Source organism: Natator depressus, chromosome 7 (genome assembly GCF_965152275.1).
Source record: "Natator depressus isolate rNatDep1 chromosome 7, rNatDep2.hap1, whole genome shotgun sequence".
Lineage (NCBI taxonomy): Eukaryota > Metazoa > Chordata > Testudines > Cheloniidae > Natator > Natator depressus.
Genome location: NC_134240.1, coordinates 37,097,076 through 37,117,966, shown reverse-complemented (window position 1 = coordinate 37,117,966; position 20,891 = coordinate 37,097,076). Strand labels below are relative to the sequence as shown.

Genomic DNA, 20,891 nt, shown 5'->3' with positions numbered 1-20,891 from the left:
TTGTAAACTTTTGAAAGAACAACCATAATGTTTCGTTCAGAGTTACGAACAGTCTCCATTTCCAAGCTGTTCATAACTCTGAGGTTCTACTATATGTCAAAGATAAAATAGGTGTTGGTTTCAGATTTATGCAATCATTAGCATGCAGAGAATTGCATAACTGCTTATCCCTCTTAATTGGAAGAGAGAGTACATTTCAAGGTAACTGAAAATTAAATTAAGGAAAAACAGGAGCATAATGTATTACTATAGCAACCAAGGCCTAAATAGTACACATGGTCCCTATGGCTAGTCTCCATTCTTCCCTAATCCAAACACTTAACAGAATATTAAAAATATTAAGTATTACTATTCAACAGGAAAGAGATTTAGAGACTGACCCACAGTCTGAAATTAGGCTACCTTACTATTCCTAAATTGTAGTCTGCAGTAAGATGGCTGGTCACATGATGCACCAGTGTCGATAGCTGAGAAAGACAGACTGATGGAAGATAAATGCAGAGCAGAAATAGCATAATTCACATTTCTTGAAAGAGGGCAATAAATACAGGCAAAAATACATTCCTAATATTTGCATGCGTAAGCACTGCTGTAGTTGCCTAGGGATTTGAAAACTTGTGCATGCCACCTATTGTGGTCAATACAGAGAAGAGTATTTGTGATAATTTAGAATTTCTAGAGAATTTAAGACATTGATGTCTAAATGGGCACACGATCGCAGAACTACATGCATCTAAATAGACATCTTAGAATTGTAAGACATTGCACTGAAGAACAACACTGAAGCTTAAACCTAAATTTAATTTATTTTATTAAAATAAGATAATCAGAGGAACCTTGGTTTACAATAAAAGGCATTTTCTTGGAGCAATAAAAACAAAATTAAAACCCAAATCAGCAAGAAAAACTGTATACACTCAGTTTCCTCTTTTATAGTGCATCTCTCGGAAGACAGCATCAAATGGGTTGAAGTTGCTGTGTGTTTTGCAGAAATATTAGCCTTTCCTCATCCAAAAAAGCCTGTCATTCCGCACTTGATACCTCATTGGGCTGTAAGAAACAAGTCAATAGTACCAAAAAAGCTTCTTAAGTTACTGGAGAGGACCATAGCAAGATTGTGCTAGCTTCCTTCTCTGAGCAGTACTATTCAGAATATATTCCACTCCTCTGCAGAAGTTTTTCTTCTATGTGCAAAACTATTTTTGTGTTGATGTAGCAATTTGTTATAACAGATTTCATCTGCTTCATGAGTACTCTTTGCAGAAGCTGATCGCCAGAATTAGTTTCTTCCTCTTTCCTCAGTCTTGTTTGTAGATGGCCATTTTAGTCAAAGTCCCTCAACTTTACAGTGGCACGTGGCATGGGACATCCAAAAAACAGTACCAATCTGCAATATTTCTTTCCTCAAATGCTGAATCATTCTTGCTATAAAAATACCAATTTATTAAACAGAATCAAGACACAAAACTGCCAAAGAAATGTCCATCTTTTCTGCTATGGGAAAATAAGGCTCAAGTGCATCTATTAAAAAAAATAGTAATAGATTTTCTTGATTAAAGTCTCAGTTAACTCTATCCCAATAAAAGAAATGGTAGAAAAAGGCAACATGGAGAAATGTCCCTGTAGGATTAGAACTGTAGAAATCCTTAGCAGCTTGTTCTTAAAACTGGGAGACAGATAATCCGGCTGGCATTGCAATCCTGTACATTGAGGCATTAAAAAGCACAACTGCTATGACTGTTTTTCTTTCTCATTATTGGTTAGACCAAGGGAGAGAGCGTGCAATCCTAAAAAATAGGTAGTCTTGTGGATGTTAATGTGCATGAATTTATGTCCTCTGTGTGGGCTGCACGATGCAGAGAAGGTTCAGAAGCGCTACGGTTGATTTTGGGTAAAGAATGCTGCAGCAATTCAATGGAAGACAGTATCTGCAAAAAAAATGAACACCAAAAGGAAACTTTTATTTCAAGAAGGTCTGTTAGAAACAACGTGCCTGAAAATCTGTTTTTAATCCCAAACCTCAGTTTATTATGGGATTTGAGTGTCCTTCAAGATCAGTAATTGGCTTTCATTGGAACACTGGTCAGAATTGTCTAGTTATAGTAACCTGCCGGCTGAGTAGTCAAAGCATGGCATATCAGGCTGAAAGGGCTATACTACATAAAGGTTTATAATAGCAATGAAAACTTAAGTGAGTAATTGCACAGTGGTGGGATTCCTTCCTCAAATTCTTCCATGTGATGATCAGCAAGTTTCCTCTACAAAAGATTAAGAATATAAAACCTGCCACATTGGGTCAGAAAATTGGGTCCATCTTGCCCAGTATCCTGTCTCCGACAGTGGCACATACCAGAGCTTCAGGGTGCATGTACGGAACAGTGCAATGATGGAGTCATTCATCTATCTTCCACTCCAGACTTCTGGCAGTCAGAGGTTTAGGGTCACCATGAGCACGGCATTGCATCATCCCCAACAATTCTGGCTAATAGCTATTGATGGACCATGAATTTATCTAGATCTTTTTGGAAACCAGTTATACTTTTGGCTATTACAACATCCCATGGCAAGCAGCTCCCCAGGTTAGTTGTGTGAAAAGAGTACTTCCTCTTGTTTGTATTAAACCTACTGCCTATTAATTTCATAGGGTGACCCGTTTTTTTTTTTTAATTGTGTGAAAGGATTAACACTTCTCCCTTGCCTTCCGTGATTTTATTTAGATGCCTCTTTCCTAAGATGAAGAGCCCTAATTTTTTTTTAAATCTCTCATATAGAAGCCGTTCCATACCCCTGATCATCTTTGTTCCCCTTCTCTGAACCTTTTCCAATTCCACTATATCCTTTTAGAAATGCAGCAATCAGAATTGGACATAGTATTCAAGGTGTGGGTGCACCATGGATTTATATAATGGCATCATATTTTCTGTCCTGTTTTCTATCCTTTTTCTAACACGCTGTTAGCCATTTTGACAATTGATACACATGGAGCAGAAGTTTCCAGAGAACAATCCACAGTGACTCCAAGATCTCTTTCCTGGGTGGTAACAGCTAATTTAGAACCCATCATTGCATTTGTACAGTTTGGTTTATTTTTTCCAACATGCATTACTTTGCACTTATCTACCTTGAATTTCATCTGCTCTTTTGTTGCAATTTTGTGAGATCCCTTTGTAACTCTTCACAGTCAGCTTTGGACTTAACTATCTCGAATAATTTTGTATCATCTGCAAACTTTGTATCAAGTGCAAACACTTCTCTGTTCACTCCCTTTTGCAGAACATTAATGAATATGCTGGATAGCACAGGTCCCAATACAGATTCTTGGGGGACCCTGCAGTTCACATCTTTCCACTGTGAAAACTGACCATTTATTCCTACCCTTTGTTTCCTATTTTTCAAACAGTTACTGATCCATGAGAGGACCTTCCCTCTTATCCCCTAGCTATTAGCTTCCTTAAGAGCTGTTGGTGAGGGACCTTGTCAATGAATTTCAGGAAGTCCAAGTACACTCTATCAACTGGGTCACCCTTTCCACATGCTTGTTGACTCCCTTGAATTCTAGTAGATTGGTGACTTCTCTTTACAAAAGCTGTGATGATTCTTCCCCAACAAACGATGTTTATCTATGTGTCTGATAATTCTGTTTTTTATTAATTAGTTTCTTCTAATTTTCCAGGTAAAGTCAGGCTCACCAGTCTGTAAATGCCAGAATCTCTTTAAGCTCTTTTTAAAAGTAAGCACTACATTAGCTACCTTCCAGTCATCTGGTACGGAGGCTGATAATAAATTACATACCACAGTTGTTAGTTTTATATTTGAATTCCTTCAGAACTCTTCAGTGAATAACTAACTGATCCTTGTGACTTGTTACATTTTAGTTTATCTATTTGTTCTAAAACCTTTTCTACTGACATCAATTTGGGCCAGTACTTCAGTCTGTCACCCAAACAGAACAGCTCTGATGTGGGTATCTTTTTTAGTGAAGAACAATGCCAATGATTCATTTAATTTCTCTGCAATGGCCCTGTCTTCCTTGAGTGCTCTAACACCTTTATCATCTAATGGCCCTACTGTCTGTTTGGCAGACTTCCAGCTTCTAATGTACTTTAAAAAAAAAAATTAGTTTTTGCATCTTAGCAAGTTGCTTTTCAAATTCTTTCCTGTCCCACCTTATTATACTTGTACATGTTACTTGCTAGAGTTTGTGGTCCTTTCTATTTTCTTTATTACCTTTTGACTTCCAAATTTTAAAAGGATGTCTTTTTGCCTTTAACAGCCTCCATTACTCTGCTCTTTGGTGGTCCTACCTTTTTTTTTTTTAAACACTAGGGGTATAGATTTAGTCCAAGGGTCTATGTTGTTTTTAAGTAGTCTCTATGCTGCTTGCAAGCATTTTACCTTTGTGACTGCTCTTTTTAATTTCCATCTAACTAGTTTTTAAAAGTTATATGGTACTGTGGTGGGTTGCCTCCTTTTTTTGGGGGGTAATTTCCCACCTACAAGGATGCTAAATTTAATTAGATTATAGTCACTATTACCAAGCAGTTCACCCATAGTTACCTCTTGGACCAGATTCTGTGTTCCATTTAGGACTATATCAAAAATTACCTCTCCCCTTGTGGGTTCCAAGACTAGCTGCTCCAATCAGCAGCCATTTATAGTTTCTCTAAATTTTGTCTCTGCAAAGGGAGATGGTGGGGAGAATTGTATGTTCTGACCATAGTCTTAGAATTTAAGAATCAGAATTTAGAGAAATATTCTGAACAAAAAAAGTTTTATTTTATCAGAAAAATGGATATTTTTATAAAATCCCACCCATGCCAAAACAAAAAATCCAATGGCTAAGGGGAAGTATGTAACTTATGAACCCTTTTGTTGGGAAGCTGAGGGAAGGCATCTTTGTCAAAATACTCAAAAATGGCCTCACAAACTACCCAGAGCAGGTTTATTTTGAAGTGATACTGAAGAAAAAAACGTGGATTCAAATATGGATAAGGCAAACTGGCAAAGTTAATGCAAACAAATAAATTCAATTGTGAATAAGCCACAGTCATCTGGAAGTAAACGGTTTTAATGCTGCCCAACTAACAGTATCTACATCAGCATATGTAAGATGACGTTTTTTAATGACATTTGCAAAATTAAGTGCAGTTTAGGTTATTAATTGTCAAGTGCTTAAGGAAGCAGGCTCATGCAGGGCATGGGTCTCAAAAATATATATCAAGCATAGGATACAAGTAGCACTTCAGTGCTATCCCTCAGTTTGCAGTGGATTTGTCTTCCTTCTTCACTACTGAACTTCATATTCTTAATATTATTTCTACAGAGTCTTTTTGTGAAACAGAGAATATGCAATGGATATTTCTATGACTGGTTTAAAAATTAAACTGAATAAAAAATAGACTCCTACCTGTGGAAATAGAGGTCTTTCCTCCTTAACTTTCTTCACACAATCTGCTACAAGCCTCTTCATAGCTTTGGGACAGTTCTTGTACAGTTTACTGAGGTCTGGAGATGCATAACCTCGACCAACCATAAAAATGATCTAAACAAGGAGGCACAAACACAGGCAATCTGAACACCATTGGTGTGAATTATTTCACGCCATTTAATACAGTCTTTAATGTGGAAGTACTGAAGGCAGGGAGGCAGCAGGTCCTACTGTAGTCAAATGTTTGTCAAAATTAATGAACTGGAATTGTGGTCCTGCTTTTCCAATGTACGACATTGCCAGTCTAACATCTAAGTGACACCACATAGTTAGTTCATAATTTCTTCATGTATTAATTTTTATATAATTTATAATAGCAACAAGACCAGAGTCTAGAGCGTTTTCTGACATAACCTGCTGGAGTTGAAGGCTTCAAGTGACAAAGAACACTAACTCCAGCCAGAAATCCAGTCCAATTTATGTCATTACTCATTAATCTACCAATACATTTTGATTGATCAACACAAAACAGTATTTTTATGTTTAACTAAAAACTCCTTGTCCGACCACATATCTATTTAGAGGGGGCTATAAAGCGGAAGAAGGCCTCTTACAATATTTAAATGTGAAGGAAATTTTTTTTTTCTGAAGATAAGCTTCAGTTTTCTTAGACTGCAAGCTAAGATGCAAAACAGTGTCTGCAGGTTTTGTTTCTTCTTGAGTAGCAGAACATTGACTCAGATTTAGCAATACTGTTATTCAGGCTTTAATGAACCTTACCAATGTGATCAAGGTGGCTAACAGACATCAAGTGATTTCTTGGCCCAGATTAAGCTATTATAACAACTCAGGATTTGGTCTGTACATATAGCTTAATAAAAATATTGCAACAACTGTATCACACTTAAATATAATTCAAAACTGCTAAAGTTCCCAAATAGGAAACCAATTGCCTAACATTAAATAAAGTTGCTGAAATAAGAGTTACTACAGGACATGGGGAAATGTTCCATCTGTTTCAGAAATAAATACTGGTATTTATTTGAATGGTAACAAGACAACCATGTTAATACTACTGATAGGCCAATGTTTTAGAACAGGGATGGATGTTTAAAGCTTCCACATAATTCAAGTATAATGGCATACTGAGAATTTAATGGGATTGTTTCAAAAAAATCCAAGTTTGTTTTCTAATTTGATGTTCAAAGTAGTTACAATTTAAGGGTAACAAGTGTGGCCTTCCTATGGTTTCGAGTATGGACTAAGATATTCTAGATCTTTTTAGCCAACAGTTTAACTAGTTTTCTTCCATTAGTCATTACTAAAGCTTCAAAAAGAACTCAGATCAAAAGACACTAGAGATAAAGTTGGCCTATGAGTTCAAGAACATATTGTGCCAGTGCAGATTACTGGGGGAAACATTTATTAATAAATTAATAGGATACTTGAATTTGGCAAAACATTCAGGAATAGAGAATATTTTTTTTTCACTAATTTGTTTTTAATTCAGTAAATTTCAGGATAATTCCAAAGTGTCAAGATTCCTAGATATTAATGTGCTACTGTTATGCTGGGTCATATGAAAGAAGTTCTGTATTAAAATCACAAATTAGTTTGATTCCCCATAGTTTAAATTCCAGGGTATTACTAATTAAGAGGTCTCTTGGGTTTTGGTCTCTTATTTTTACTGTTTCTCTCCCTCTCTGTGTGAAACCTGCAAGCTGCTAATTGTGTTAGTACATCCTAAGACAGAGTCTGTTCTCAAAGCAATACTTTGTAACAACAACTACTCACACAGAGAGAGACTCAAAGCGATACTTTGTAACAGAAACAGCACACAGAGACTCCCCGCCCTTTTGTTGTATTCATCTCGCTTTGTTAACAATTGTGATTAAAATAGAGAGAGAGGATGTATGTGGATGGATGCTTGGTGTGGATAATAAATGAATGATCAGGGAGGTGCAAACCTAAGAATCCACTGTCGATCAGCTGAAGAAGGCGTCAAGTGGAAACAACCAGAGGACCCCCAGAGGGCAGACTGGAATCCACCCAGCAGCCTCAAGGATGGGAGAACCAAAGAACAAGATAACATCTAGCAGCACGGAGCCGTCAGGAATGTGCCATCTGCTGATTGCTTCAGCAACAGCATGATGAAGTAATTCCCATAGACTGGCACAGGAAGAAATTCCTATAAAAATGGACTCTAGAAAATGAGAACTATGGGGTCTGATTCTGCAAACCAACTTCCAGGAGCATCAGATAAGCATCTGACAAGGCCCTGCTCCCTCCTCGTATCCAGGCCACCTGGCCAGTGGCTTGGCACGAGCAACTCTAAGGCTGGTAACTATGATAACAGCCTTGCAGAACCTGTGTGTGTGTATGAATGAACGTGTGAATAAATATGAAATTGAATGGAATGTTATAGCTATAACTAACTGCTTACTATGACTCTTTCTGTATTCACAATAAATGTGGCATTTTGCCTTATTCCCTTTAATAAGATCCTTCTGGTTTTTATTTTATTGGTATAACATTACCTTCCTGGTAGAAAATCTAGACAACTGCAATTAATAAAATTATTTTCTTTATAAATAGGCTCAAACTACAATTGAAATTAGAGGAGTTCTCACTTCTCTGCTAAGATTCAACAGCAGTATGATAATTCACTACAGTGCTCTGCTGCAACTTTACTACTCTAATAAAATATAATACTGATCACTTGAATAAATCCACGGAGCACTTTATAAAGTTCTAGTATGCCAGGAAGTATACTGTCCATGGTATAGATCAGAGATCAGCAACCTTTGGCACGCAGCCCGTCAGGGAAATCCGCTGGCGGGCCAGGACGGTTTGTTTACCTGCAGCTTCTGCAGGTTCAGCCGATCGCAGCTCCCACTGGCCGCAGTTCGCCGTTCCAGGCCAATGGGGGCTGTGGGAAGCGGCGGCCAGCACGTCCCTCGGATGTGGCTAGCTGTGCATTGACACTGCTGGTATTAATTTAAGATGATTTACCACATTATTATAGTGTCTACATAAACTATATCCCAGGGAAAATCCTAATACAAGTTAAAAACATAAAATGTAAACACTTTTGCACACATTCAGTAAACAGATTGCATATTCCCCAGAAATACAATGCATTATACCAGAGTTGAATGTTTCTCACCTGATCTCGGTTGTTAATATGGGAGTATGGCAGTTCTCCTGTCATCAGTTCATATAATACTATTCCATAGGAGTAGACATCTGACTGAAAACTAAATGGGTTATTATCCTGCATCCGGATCACCTCTGGTGCCTTTAAAAAAAACCAAATTAACAGCTACATTAACTGGAAGAAAACAACAACATTAGCCTAAGACACAGGATAAGTTGTTAACTTTCTACTCTAGTAAAGGAATTTTAAAAATAACTACAGCTATGACAGATTTTGGTAACTATGCAATTTACCTCACAGTGGATCAAACCCACTACACTGGATGATAACTAACAGAGAAGCAACGTTCACATTTATCAGTTTACCATTAGGTAAAATACTTACTATTCTTACTCCTAGTATACTATTGTACATGTAAAGTGGCAAAATTAAGCATAATTACTGGTTCAGTTCCATCATTGTCAATTTATAAACTAAAATAACCAAGACGACAGAAGGAGCAATCTGCTTTGCTGAAAAGAACAGCAGCCTGTACATGGTTTCAGTAAATCTGCACAGGTCCTGATGTCCAGACAGGCAAATAAAAACAAAACAAAAAAATCTCTCTGCAGAACTTCTCACTTTGCCACAAACATATGTATTTTCACATATCATTGACAGTTGCGCACATATATTGATCAGGCTTGGGATCAGAGAAGAACATAATGCAGGGCCCAGCATAGTCTACTAACCTTTTAAAGCTACTGAGTAAGTGGAGTGAAAAATGGGAGTTTTTCCCAACAGTGGACATGAACTAAAATAATACACCCACATTCCCTGTGGAAGCCAAACACATCTTTATACTTCACCTATTTCCTTGCTTTTCTTTTAGTTTTTTCATATAAACACCAAACGTTATATTTTAAGGAAGTTTTTTGTGTCTTAATCACTCATTTAAAAACTAACAGAATTAGAGCATGTGTTGTGATTCAGAGGTACCAGTCTTTGGCCTTTGTACTTGTTGTTAAAAGGGGTTGGAGGAAAGAAGAATAATGTACCAGCCTCCAAGGCTTGGGGGAAAAAGGCAGAAAATCCAATAGTTCCAAGCCTGATGGAGGAGTGGATTCCCATGATAAACTGTCTTTCTGTTTTAACATCCTGATGCCAGAGACCACAGGGCACTGTATTTAAAAGGAACATCATCAATTGAATTTTTTTAAAATTGACTCATTTTAAGTTTGACAGCACCTACCCCCTAAATAAGATGTACAGAAGTGCAGGGGAAGTTTTTAAATTCTGTTTCAAAAGACTCCTAAGGTTTTTCTGCTTTCCTAACACACAAAAATGTTCAAAGTTAACAAACTAAAGAAATCTTCCTCTCCCAACACCACCAATCTCTTTCAAGTATAATAACTGAATGTGCTATTTGTAATAAATGTAGGCATGCAAGTTTCAAAAATGTGATTTTCAAGTTGACTGACTAATCAAAGCTCCAATTCTTTTTTCATGATGACAGATACCCTCAATATGAGGCTTCTCTATGACTACATGCATTCCTATTCACAAATCAGCAGTTGATATAATCAGCAGACTTTTATTCCCTAATAGAATTTATACTGCAAATATTTAACAATGAAGAAATGTTTGTAAAATAATGTAAAGTTAAGGTTGAAAAAAAAAAAACAGATGGTATGCTAGAGCCACTACAAAACACAGAAATAAAATCAACTTGTGCCCTGACAAATGCAGCCAGAAACTGATTAAAAGAAACATGGCTGAATGATTCTGCTCTCATAAACCCAGACATAAGCCACTAAATAGCTTTCCTTGATCAATTTCTTCAGAAACCTTCTACCAAATTTTTTATTTTTTGGTCTGGGGGAGGGATGAGGGGAGTGACCAAGCATGCTAACAATACCAATGTGGATATTGCCGCTGAAGCAGAGACTCAGTCTAGCCACCTAAACTCAGAGCCACGGGATCATGTGGGCTTGAGAGAGCCCAAGCAGTCACCTGATCCACAAAGCTGTTTTTTGCATTAAATGCATTACAGAATTCATCAGTGGAATTAAGAAAGTTAGAGCTTTTCACACTTGGAGAGGGAAGCTATTTGGAATTGAAGTATTGACACAATGATATATGTTTCCATCTCACTGTGTTTTTTTACATTTCTAAGTTAACCTGTTGAAATGAATGGGGCGATTCAAAATTCTCAGTGCTATTGTTTCAGGTGGTTTGCAGACTTGAATAAAACAGCATTGGTTTATACTCCATTCAAGTTTTCCCGATTTTCTTCACGATCATGAGGACTAGAAACACGAATGTTTTTGTTTTAAAATTTAAAAAAAAATCTTGGATTCTGTGGCAGAATTTTTTATACACACATAACAGCAGTGGTTCTCAAACTTTTGTACTGGTGACCCCTTTCAAATAGAAAGCCTCTGAGTGCAACCCCTCCTTATAAATTAAAAACACTTTTTATATATTTAACACCATTATAAATGCTGGAGGCAAAGCAGGATTTGGGGTGGAGGCTGACATCTTGAGAACCACTGCATAACACTGATTGATTCCAAAGTTCCACAGTGGTGTGTAAAAGTAGCAAAACAGATATTACTGTTCAGAAAAAACTGTCACGTCACTGACATGCATGAGGATATCAGATACTACAAAGGGCCAATACTGTAGGAACGGATATAAACAACGATATTCCTCAAAGAAAGGGCAGGTCTCCCCTAATCTACACCAAAGATGAATTTGGACCCCTAAGAACTTTGGTATAACCAAAAAAACCCACACAGGAATACTGATATTTCATGAGTCTTGACAACAGAGATAGTCAAAGTGCAGGCCACAACTGCCCTCAAGCTTTATTATAAGGTGTGACTAGTTGAGGCTACCAAACCAAGAATTCAATGCTCCATCTTGATGAAAGCAGCCCTCTGCTCTGTGGAGAACATTTCATCATCAGGTTTACTAACAATACTATGAAGTTATTCATTAGTGAATAGATCCAGAAAGTCATACAAATCTACGTCTACCTATGTTTAATTCTAAAAGTTCTTTAAAGAGTACCTAAAGGCTAATATATTTCAGTATTAAAAACTGTATTTTCTAAAAGTAGCACCATCTTTGTGTGTAAAAAGAAAAAGGAGTACTTGTGGCACCTTAGAGACTAACCAATTTATTTGAGCATAAGCTTTCGTGAGCTACAGCTCACTTCATCGGATGCATAGCTGTAGCTCACGAAAGCTTATGCTCAAATAAATTGGTTAGCGTCTAAGGTGCCACAAGTACTCCTTTTCTTTTTGCGAATACAGACTAACACGGCTGCTACTCTGAAACCTATCTTTATGTGTATAACTTGCTTTCTCAACAGAGCCTGACAAATCCACTTGCCAACAGCTAGTTCAGGGGTGGGCAAACTACAGCCCACAGGCCGGATCTGGCCAGCCAGCTGTTTTAATTTGACCCTCGAGCTCCAGCTGGGGAGCAGGGTCTGGGGCTTGCCCTGCTCCGGTGCTCCAGCCAGGGAGCAGGGTCAGGGGCCATGCCACACAGCTCCTGGAAGCAGCAGCATGGCCCCCCCTCCAGCTCCTATGCATAGGGGCAATCACGGGCCTCCGCTCTGCACACTGCCCCATGCCAAGCGCTGCCCCTGCAGCTCCCATTGAAACTGCAGCCAATGGGAGCTGCAGGGGTGGTACTTGCAGACAGGGCAGCATGCAGAGCTGCCAGAACGCGCCTCGTGTAGGAGCCGGAGAAGGGACATGCCACTGCTTCCGGGAGCTGCTTGAGGTAAATGCTGACTGGAGCCTGCGCCCCCTGAGCCTTTTCCTGCACCCTAACCTCCTGATCCCCCTCCTGCCCTCTGAACCCCTTGATCCCAGCCCAGAGCACCCTCCTACACCCCAAACCCCTCATTCCCAGCCCCACCCCAGAGGCTGCACCTCCAGCCAAGCCCTCACTCCTCCCTGCCCCCCCCCAGTACTCCTCTCCCCCACTCCAGCCCAGAGCCTGCACCTCCAACCAGAGCCCTCATCTCTTCATGCACCCCAACCCCAATTTTGTGATCATTCATGGCCCACCATACAATTTCTATTCCCAGATGTGGCCCTCGGGCCAGAAAGTTTTTTCACCCCTGAGCTAGTTGCTAATAAGGGCTTACCAGAAGTTGCTGAATAACCTAAGCTTTCATGTTTCTACCCCTTATGGTTACAAAGATAAAAGTTCCAAGTGAGAACCAAATCCATCAATATAGTGCTGTCTTCCTGAATCTGTAGACAGTCTAAAATAAGAACTAGGAAGTGCCCAAATCTTGGCCCCAGTTCAAAAAGTCTGAAAAGCCAGACTCATCCTTGTGAATTCCTCTACAATGGCAGAGAAATATTTTTCCCCCATCAAGTGTTCCTTCTGTGCTATTTCAGTTTCTAAGTGTGGGTTATTTGGAATATATAGGCAAAAACCAAAGCATTTGGTCTTTTGCCACTTAAATCAGTGTCAAGTATTCCCTTTCCTTTCAGAGTAAATGAACAAAGTGTGCTAATTAAACAGAAAATTGTAGTTATGACAGCAACAATAAAATCTCAATAAAGGCCTTGTTCTGCTATCAACAGGAGCACAATCGAACCCTAAATTGGGTCCTTTATGCATAACAGAAACCTTTTCAGCTCCTGCAAGAGAGTTGTAAGTAATGCTTCCTGGCTGAGAATTTGCTAGAATATAACTTACTGATTCTGACACAAAATCATCAGAATAGATATTTGAATTTAATCGAAGTCCTATAGAAAAGTTTAGAAAATGTACTTTATTGGTGTTCTGTAAAGTCTAAGCCAAATTGAAAGGAAAATTTCAAACAGCCTTAAAGTTTCACTTTTGCGAGTGTTAGAATTCAGTCTTACATCTTTCCTTCATAAAATGAAATCTAGCAAAATAAATCTTATTGGAACAACATGTCAAATATGTCAAAAAAAACAAAACAAAACAAAAACCACAGAGCTCCTAAGAGTACTAAATATAAACATTTTAGTGGTCCTTTAATAATAAATGTCCATTATCAGGTAAAAAGGAAAAAAAAAAAAAAAAAAAAAAAACTTTCTTACCCAACTCCTTAGAGTATTAATTTGAAACATTTTAACAAAGTTTTCACTTTCATCATTTATATTCTTTTCTTTTTTTTTTTTTAAAACCTTCACTCAGTTTTCACAATGAAAAAAGATTGGTCAATATCATTTTCCAGATTATGTTCTAAGACAACACTGAAAGATTCACACTGCCTCGGAATAATTTAACTCAATCAAAGATTTATTGAATTTTAAATATTTTAATTAAAACATTTTAACAGTCCTGAATTTTAGTATTAGACTACCTGCAAGTGTTACTTTAAATGTAAGCTCTTGGTGTTAATATGGGCTGGCAGTCTTCATTGTTACTCTATATTTGTGGTCTGAGAAAAACCAGGAAATGTTTGTTAAGAATACAAGGATGCTTGGCTAAGATTTGTTTATGGAAGATAAGTATACAAATAATCTAAAACATAATAGCAAACAGGAAATTGTACCAAAAATTCAATGCTTCATAAAAGCTTTACTCCCCCTTTCTTTTGTGTAATATTTTTATTTCCTAGAACTAATTTAAACCTATCGATTTAAAAAACTGAACTATTTATGAGAAAACATATCACGTACATGCCAGATGCTAAAGAAAACTTCATACGATCCTTGCTCTTTAAACATTAAAGTTAAAACTCTAAATGCCAAAAATTGTCAACCGTAAGTGTTCAGCCATATCCTATTGGTTTTCTATAGTACCCATCATTGTAGTACCTAATTCTTTAAGGCTCTTTAGTCAAGTTCTTGATGCTACGAACATATGTATTTAGCATTAATATAGGGCATGATAAACCTGGACATGAATAAAAAAAAGACAGAAAAGGAGTTAATTAACTGTCAATACATTATACCCTAGTAAGAGTTCAGCTTTGGAAGGAACTTTGAAATATAGCAACCCATAAAGTATTGGACTATAATCTCAGAGAAGGCAAAACTATGCTATCTTGAAGTTGTGATGCAGCTGAAAATCGTCATTCAAAATGATCATAGCACATGCACTTTCCAATGTCAGAGCAATAACCAAATTATTTATATTTTATTTGAAAATTTGATACCAAAACAGCACTCCACATATTAAAAACTACTAAAAGGAGGGAAGAACTCTCTATCTTCACAATCTTACAGTTTTGGTTGACTGAAATACACAAGATATACCAAGAACAATACAAAAACCTAAACTGTACAGTTGAATACAAAATCCAGAGCACGTTTTCTAAGTTTAAGGAAGTGTGAAACTATGCAATCATTAGATTGTAAAGGGCCCAACCCTGCAAAGTGTTATTCAGAATATCAGTCCTTAAACAAGTACCACAACCGAATTAATTTCGGGAGTATTTTTTCATGAGTAAGGACTGCTTGAATGAGTAGGGGGATTGCAAGATCAGGGCCAAAAAGCAGTTGACGCCTTTCATGGCTAAACTGCAGCTATTTGAATTCACATCCATTTTGTTTGTTACACATGGATTGCATGATTACATAGACTACTTTAAAACTGCATACTATGTCCGGCTGTTCTGATATCGCATGTTCTGCCATTAGCCAAGAACAAAGTTATGTAACACTTAAGTAAACTTACATCAATCTTCAACAGGAGTCCAATTTTTCCAGTCCATTGCAAGCAGCGAACATGCTGCAAGCATTATGCCAAAGTAGTAACAAAATCCTATACTCAAGTAACATTTAGCAGCTGATGCAAGCCACAAAAGCAAGGGTGGGGATATAATGACTTGTTGCATTATGCCTAGGTAAAGAACGGGACCATCAGTGTGCAGTGAAATTTCTATGAACAACAGGGTGTGAAAAGGATAGAGAAGAAGCCATAATTTCTGTTCCTTACGTGCAAGTTTCAAACTTAATACTTCTTTGTCTATATTTCCTTAGAACTGGCATTTAATGGTAGAGAAACACTCTATAAGGTATTGTTACTCTTGCTTGTACAAAAAGAAGAAAGACAACACTTACTATTCTATATCCTAGTTTTACAGACAGGAATCTTAATAGAAGCATGAGATGCTTAAATAGTGTTAATTATACCCTCTTCTGTCAATATATGCTACGAGAGTCCTCATATATATCAACTATTGACACAAGGGTAAGTTTTGGTCCATAGTGCTAACAGGAATTGCAATTCCTTTAAAAAAAAATTCACTTATTGGTTTCAGTTTGTTAGAAAGCAGTATATACAAGTAGGAAACATTGGAAAAGGTAAGAAAATGGCTAGAGCCATGAATCAGAATTAAGTGAACTGATCAATACAACCCAACATAGGAACTGTGTAAAAAGGTAATTTCATATTTGAGACAGAATATTTAGATAAAAAGCAATTCACTTTACTATTATTTCTATTTCTCTTGCTATTAATCAAGATGTGTACATTAATAAGCACACATCCTCTCTCACTTCACTCTGTTTGATCCAGTAATGAAACCACCACCATGTGTTGGTAGCAATATCATATCTTTCACACAGCGCCTTACAACTTCTTTGCAAAATCAAATGGGGGGAAAACTAAACAGATGTATTAGCAAAATGCATTTAAGTAGTAAATAGAGCATCAAAGGAGGGCACATAAATATTTCCCCCACAGTGTGACCCTCTTTCAAAGGTACAGTAAGTTATAAACATGTTACTCCCTCCAAGTGGTTCAGGAAAAAAATATTTCCAATTTAATCAAAAGTCAAAACAAATACACTCCACAGATGCTGAGTTGGGAAACAAAAAATTCTCATGTCCTGCCAAGTCTACTATATTGAATGTATGCAGCAGGGATATACATTACAAGAATATGCAAGTATGCATATTAGCAACAGGGATTGCCCATGAGTAGCTTCATAAAAAAAAAAAATCATCTGCATAGTAGCACAGAATGTTCTTTATGAGTTGACTGAAAGGTAGAGACACTCATTTGCTCAAAGTCACCTAGAACAGTGGTTCTCAAAGCCGGTCCGCCGCTTGTTCAGGGAAAGCCCCTGGCGGGCAGGATCGATTTGTTTACCTGCCGTGTCCGCAGGTTCGGCCCATCGTGGCTCCCACTGGCTGCGGTTCGCCGCTCCAGGCCAATGGGCCTGCGGGAAGTGGGAGCCACGATCAGCCAAACCTGCAGACGCGGCAGGTAAACAAACCAGTCTGGCTTGCCAGGAGCTTTCCCTGAACAAGCAGTGGACCAGCTTTGAGAACCACTGACCTAGAATGATATTTTTAAAGTAGTGCCGACAAAATCACTCCAGGGGCTTTACAGAAACACAATAAAATACTAATCCAGCAACACTCAACATTTTTTAAAATCCCATCACACCAAGGGAACAAAAATTAATAATTTTAATAATCTGCATATTTTCTAAAAATTAGAATAATTAACATTTCTGCTATATGGCAACGGCTGAAGCTTACTGGAGCCTGATGTGCCAGAATGGATGATTTAAAAAAAAAAAATTTTGAAGCACAACACAAGCAAAATGCCAAACTGTTCTAAAGAATTCTGACTCTTTCAAATCTTTAGGTAAAGCAAATATTTTGCTGTCCTATCAAAACCATTTTTAAAAAAATGACACTTGCAGGACTGACAGCAGCATTTGTTCTATGCTGGTAAACCATTCTCAGAAGTGAGCACCGAAATAAGGAAACACATGACACCCACATCTCCATGGATAAGAGATCAAGTACCCAAAGAAACTTACATGCTTTGGAACAACACCTTTGACTAAGCAATTAACCAACTTACCTTTGACTAGGCAACTAACTAATTAACCAAAGATATTGTGTGTGTATATATCATTTATTTATGTATTTGCAATTTCTCTTTGTTTTATTTAAGGTATAATTTTGCATATTATCAAAATAGTTTGGATCAGATTATTCTCCCATTGACAAAACATTTTGAATTTGCACACAAATGAGGCAGAATTTAAAAAATCTGCAAGTATTTTTCTTACCATCCAGAGGATTGAACCGGAAGGCTGTTCCACCTGCTGAGATCCACTCCATCTGGATTTTACTGTTGCCAGACCAAAATCTCCTATTTTCACTGTGAGGCCTTCATGAAGAAATATATCTAAAAGGTTGTTTAGGAACTTCTGCAGAAATTTTGTGTAAATCAGACTGGATTTTCTATCACCTTTACCAAATGGTTTCGTTTTTCTCACATGCCAGTCAGTGGGCCAAGAGTTTTGCACAGTTTCTGTATTTGCTCTGATTCATTTCATGCATTACCTCGACAGGTCGTAGTTAAAAACATTTTCCTAGCTTTGAAATAAATATAATCCCAAATATCTCCCCTTTCATTTTATTCATATTTATTGCGCCTGCACTAACATAACTAACACTCAGGGAAAATGCAAATATTTTAGCAGAGGGGCTGGAATAACTATATGAGATGGCTCAGTATTATTGTTTAGTGCACTAGCTACTCCTGGGGGAATTCTGCACCAAAAAATTAAGCATTCTGCACACAATATTTTCAAATTCTGAAAAATTCTGCATATTTTATTTGTCAAAATAACACTATATAATCACACCAGTTTCAATTATTTTTGGTCATTTATTTCAAAATACCAAGTATGTCTGTAACAATACAGACAACAAAAAAGATTCAGGAAATGTTTTTTGACAAATAGATTCCTTACTACGCATATTAATACAGAACTCGGAGTAATAATTCATTTAAACTACAATACAGAACCATATTTCCAACACCCCTCAGAAGCAGTGCGAAGGCTTGGGGGAAGTCGGGGTAACAGAGGAGCTATGGGAGAGGGAAGTAATTGCTGGGAAGGAGCTTGAGTGTGAACTTGGAGGGTAGTTGGGTTTGGGTGGGAAAAGCATGGAACAGGTTTTTGTTTTGTTTTGTTTTTTTTTGGGGGGGGGCAGGGAGGGATTGTTAGGGAGCTTCCCCCATGCAGACCCTGGCTGACCCCTAGTGTGTCTCTCAGTCAGTCACATCTGCCCCTGTCCACATGTGTCCCTCCACCCCCACTTAAGACACCCACTCCCCCCATCCCCATGTGTCCTTGCACCCCCTTGTCCACGTGTCCCTCCACCCCCAGACACTCCCTCCCCTCTATCCCCATGTGTCCCACTCAGCCACCCCCATCCCTATGTAGCTCTGCACCCCCTCCCACATCACCATGTGGGCCTGCTCCTCCCTCCCCCCGCATGGCCCTGCGCCTCCACTCCCATTCATCCCCCCCAGTCTGTCCTCCCACACAAGCCCTTATGAGCCAGTCTGATCCCCCCCCCTCAGCAGCACCATGAGGACTGTCTCCCCCAAAGCCCGTCTCCTGACCTAGCCCGATAGGCACTGTGAAGAATGCAGGCTCTCTCTCTTCCCTAGCTGGCTGGGAGCAGCTGCTCTGTTCTAGAGCCAAGGCGCCCTCTGGTGTGCAAAAGGTGGAACTGTAGCAACTTTCCAGCAGAAGCTTTTTTCTGCACAAAAAAATAAAAATATGCACAGCTAATTAATTATGCACATGCAGTGGTGCAGAATTCCCCCAGGAGTAACTAGCCTTTCATCTCTACCATAGCTAAGTTTAGATCATAACTCTCACAACAGTTCATGTCTGTATCTGCATATATACCTAAATAGGTGAATAAAGCACACAGTTTATCACAGAATTCAAAATAAGTGGAAACATTTATCACTGGAAACAGAAACCAAATTAAACTCATCTATCTGGTGCTCATTGTTGGGGGGGTGTGCCAAGAAGCTTAATTTAAGAATGTCACTCAATTGAGAGCTCTACAGTCTGTAGCATGGGATATAAGTCTTATACGGTATACCAATCACTAACAGCTCCAATATGTTCTTTAGTAGTGGTATTGTTCCAGAAAGAAAACACTTCAAAATCTAATTCAAGAATTGATTAAAAAATCTAATATTCTGAAAGATTCTATAGATGTGTCAGAGAGAGCTATCCCTTACTCTTCTTATGATATCTGGTGAACTTGAGGGGAAAAGCAGACTGAAATAAAATGATATAAAAGATAGTTGCAATTATAAATGTATCAATAGCAATTTTACACTTAAAATGATTAGTCTTTCATCCTCATTGAAAACATGAACACTCATTTGTTTACTGAACAACTGAAGTTATCTTTGTAGAAATTCTGCCATTTAAGAAAACAGTTTCCCCCCCCAACATTCTGCTGAGGCAAGTTTGAGTTTGTTATTTTGCCAGTTTCAGTCAACATTCTGCTTGGTAGTTTCAAAGCCGGAGACTTGTCTGAAGTTCATAAGCCAGAGATTTGCCAGATATTCAGTTCATAAACTAAGCTCCTAGAATAGAATTTTCTTTTAAATTACCTACACATAAGCCTCACATATCAAGAAAAGAAAAGTGACATGCAAAAGGAAACTGCAGAATCTTTATTTAGTATGAATTATTCAACAGGTATGCTGCTAGGAACATAATAGTCAAGTTCATTATACATTTTCCTTTCCCAATTTTAGAATCAAGAAGATTTTTGGCTCAGTTTCCACCAAAAGTTTCCAGTTTTTTTGTGTTTTTGGTCATCTAATCCCATGTGAAAGTAATCAAAACAAGAGTCTAATTTCTGTCCTAAATTATCTTTTGAAGCTGGGGATATATTGGAAGTCAATTAGATTAGAATAGGCCAGGTTTGCATCCCAAGATTGCATATGAACACAGGTAAGAAAGACGAAGTGTATAAATATATATTCCATACATCCTTACCTGGCTGGGGAATGACTTCCTCTTGATCACGAAAGAGAAAACTGTTTTTTTCTGTTTGTTTTTTTAATTGTTGTAATTTTAACTAGGATGTTTCAACTTCACAGGAAAACCTTCAGAGTATTTATATTCAGTCATCAGTCTGATACCAATTTAAACAGTTAAAGGAAATTTGACTAATTAGAGAAAGGATACTATTTGATTTCATGTCTCTGTGGATGATATTCTTTGCATGTAAATAGCTGTGAAAAGAAAAAAATGTTTTAAAAATATATCAATTGTTACATATATATTTATACTAATTTGGCAAACCAAATTTAGTCTAAATAAATTTTTTTACAAAAGCTACCTGAATAAATTATAAGATTATATCACTAAATGTTTTAGGGCTATAGTTCAACTTGTTCTAAACTTAAAACTTGGTGCTAAACGCCCTTTGGCTTCATAGCATGTATTTAATTTTACCAGTCCACAAGACTAAAAACAGAAAATAACCATCATTTCTGTACGTTCGCCATAAAGTTCTTTTT

At 37.7% G+C, this 20,891-nt stretch overlaps 1 protein-coding gene across 5 annotated transcripts in view; it reads right to left on the bottom strand.

Annotated features, from left to right (window-relative positions):
- Nucleotides 1-843: 843 nt before the first annotated feature.
- Nucleotides 844-20,891, bottom strand: part of RAF1 (Raf-1 proto-oncogene, serine/threonine kinase) — a 92,614-nt gene continuing 72,566 nt past the window's right edge. For all 5 annotated transcript variants that reach the window (XM_074958149.1, XM_074958148.1, XM_074958152.1 and 2 more), the window contains 5 exons: nucleotides 20,557-20,603; nucleotides 17,608-17,726; nucleotides 8,595-8,726; nucleotides 5,408-5,542; nucleotides 844-1,928 (listed from right to left, as the gene is read on the bottom strand). In XM_074958149.1, coding sequence (XP_074814250.1) covers nucleotides 1,788-1,928; nucleotides 5,408-5,542; nucleotides 8,595-8,726; nucleotides 17,608-17,726; nucleotides 20,557-20,603 — 574 coding nt within the window. In that variant the 3' untranslated portion in view covers nucleotides 844-1,787. The remainder of the gene's footprint in view (nucleotides 1,929-5,407; nucleotides 5,543-8,594; nucleotides 8,727-17,607; nucleotides 17,727-20,556; nucleotides 20,604-20,891) is intronic.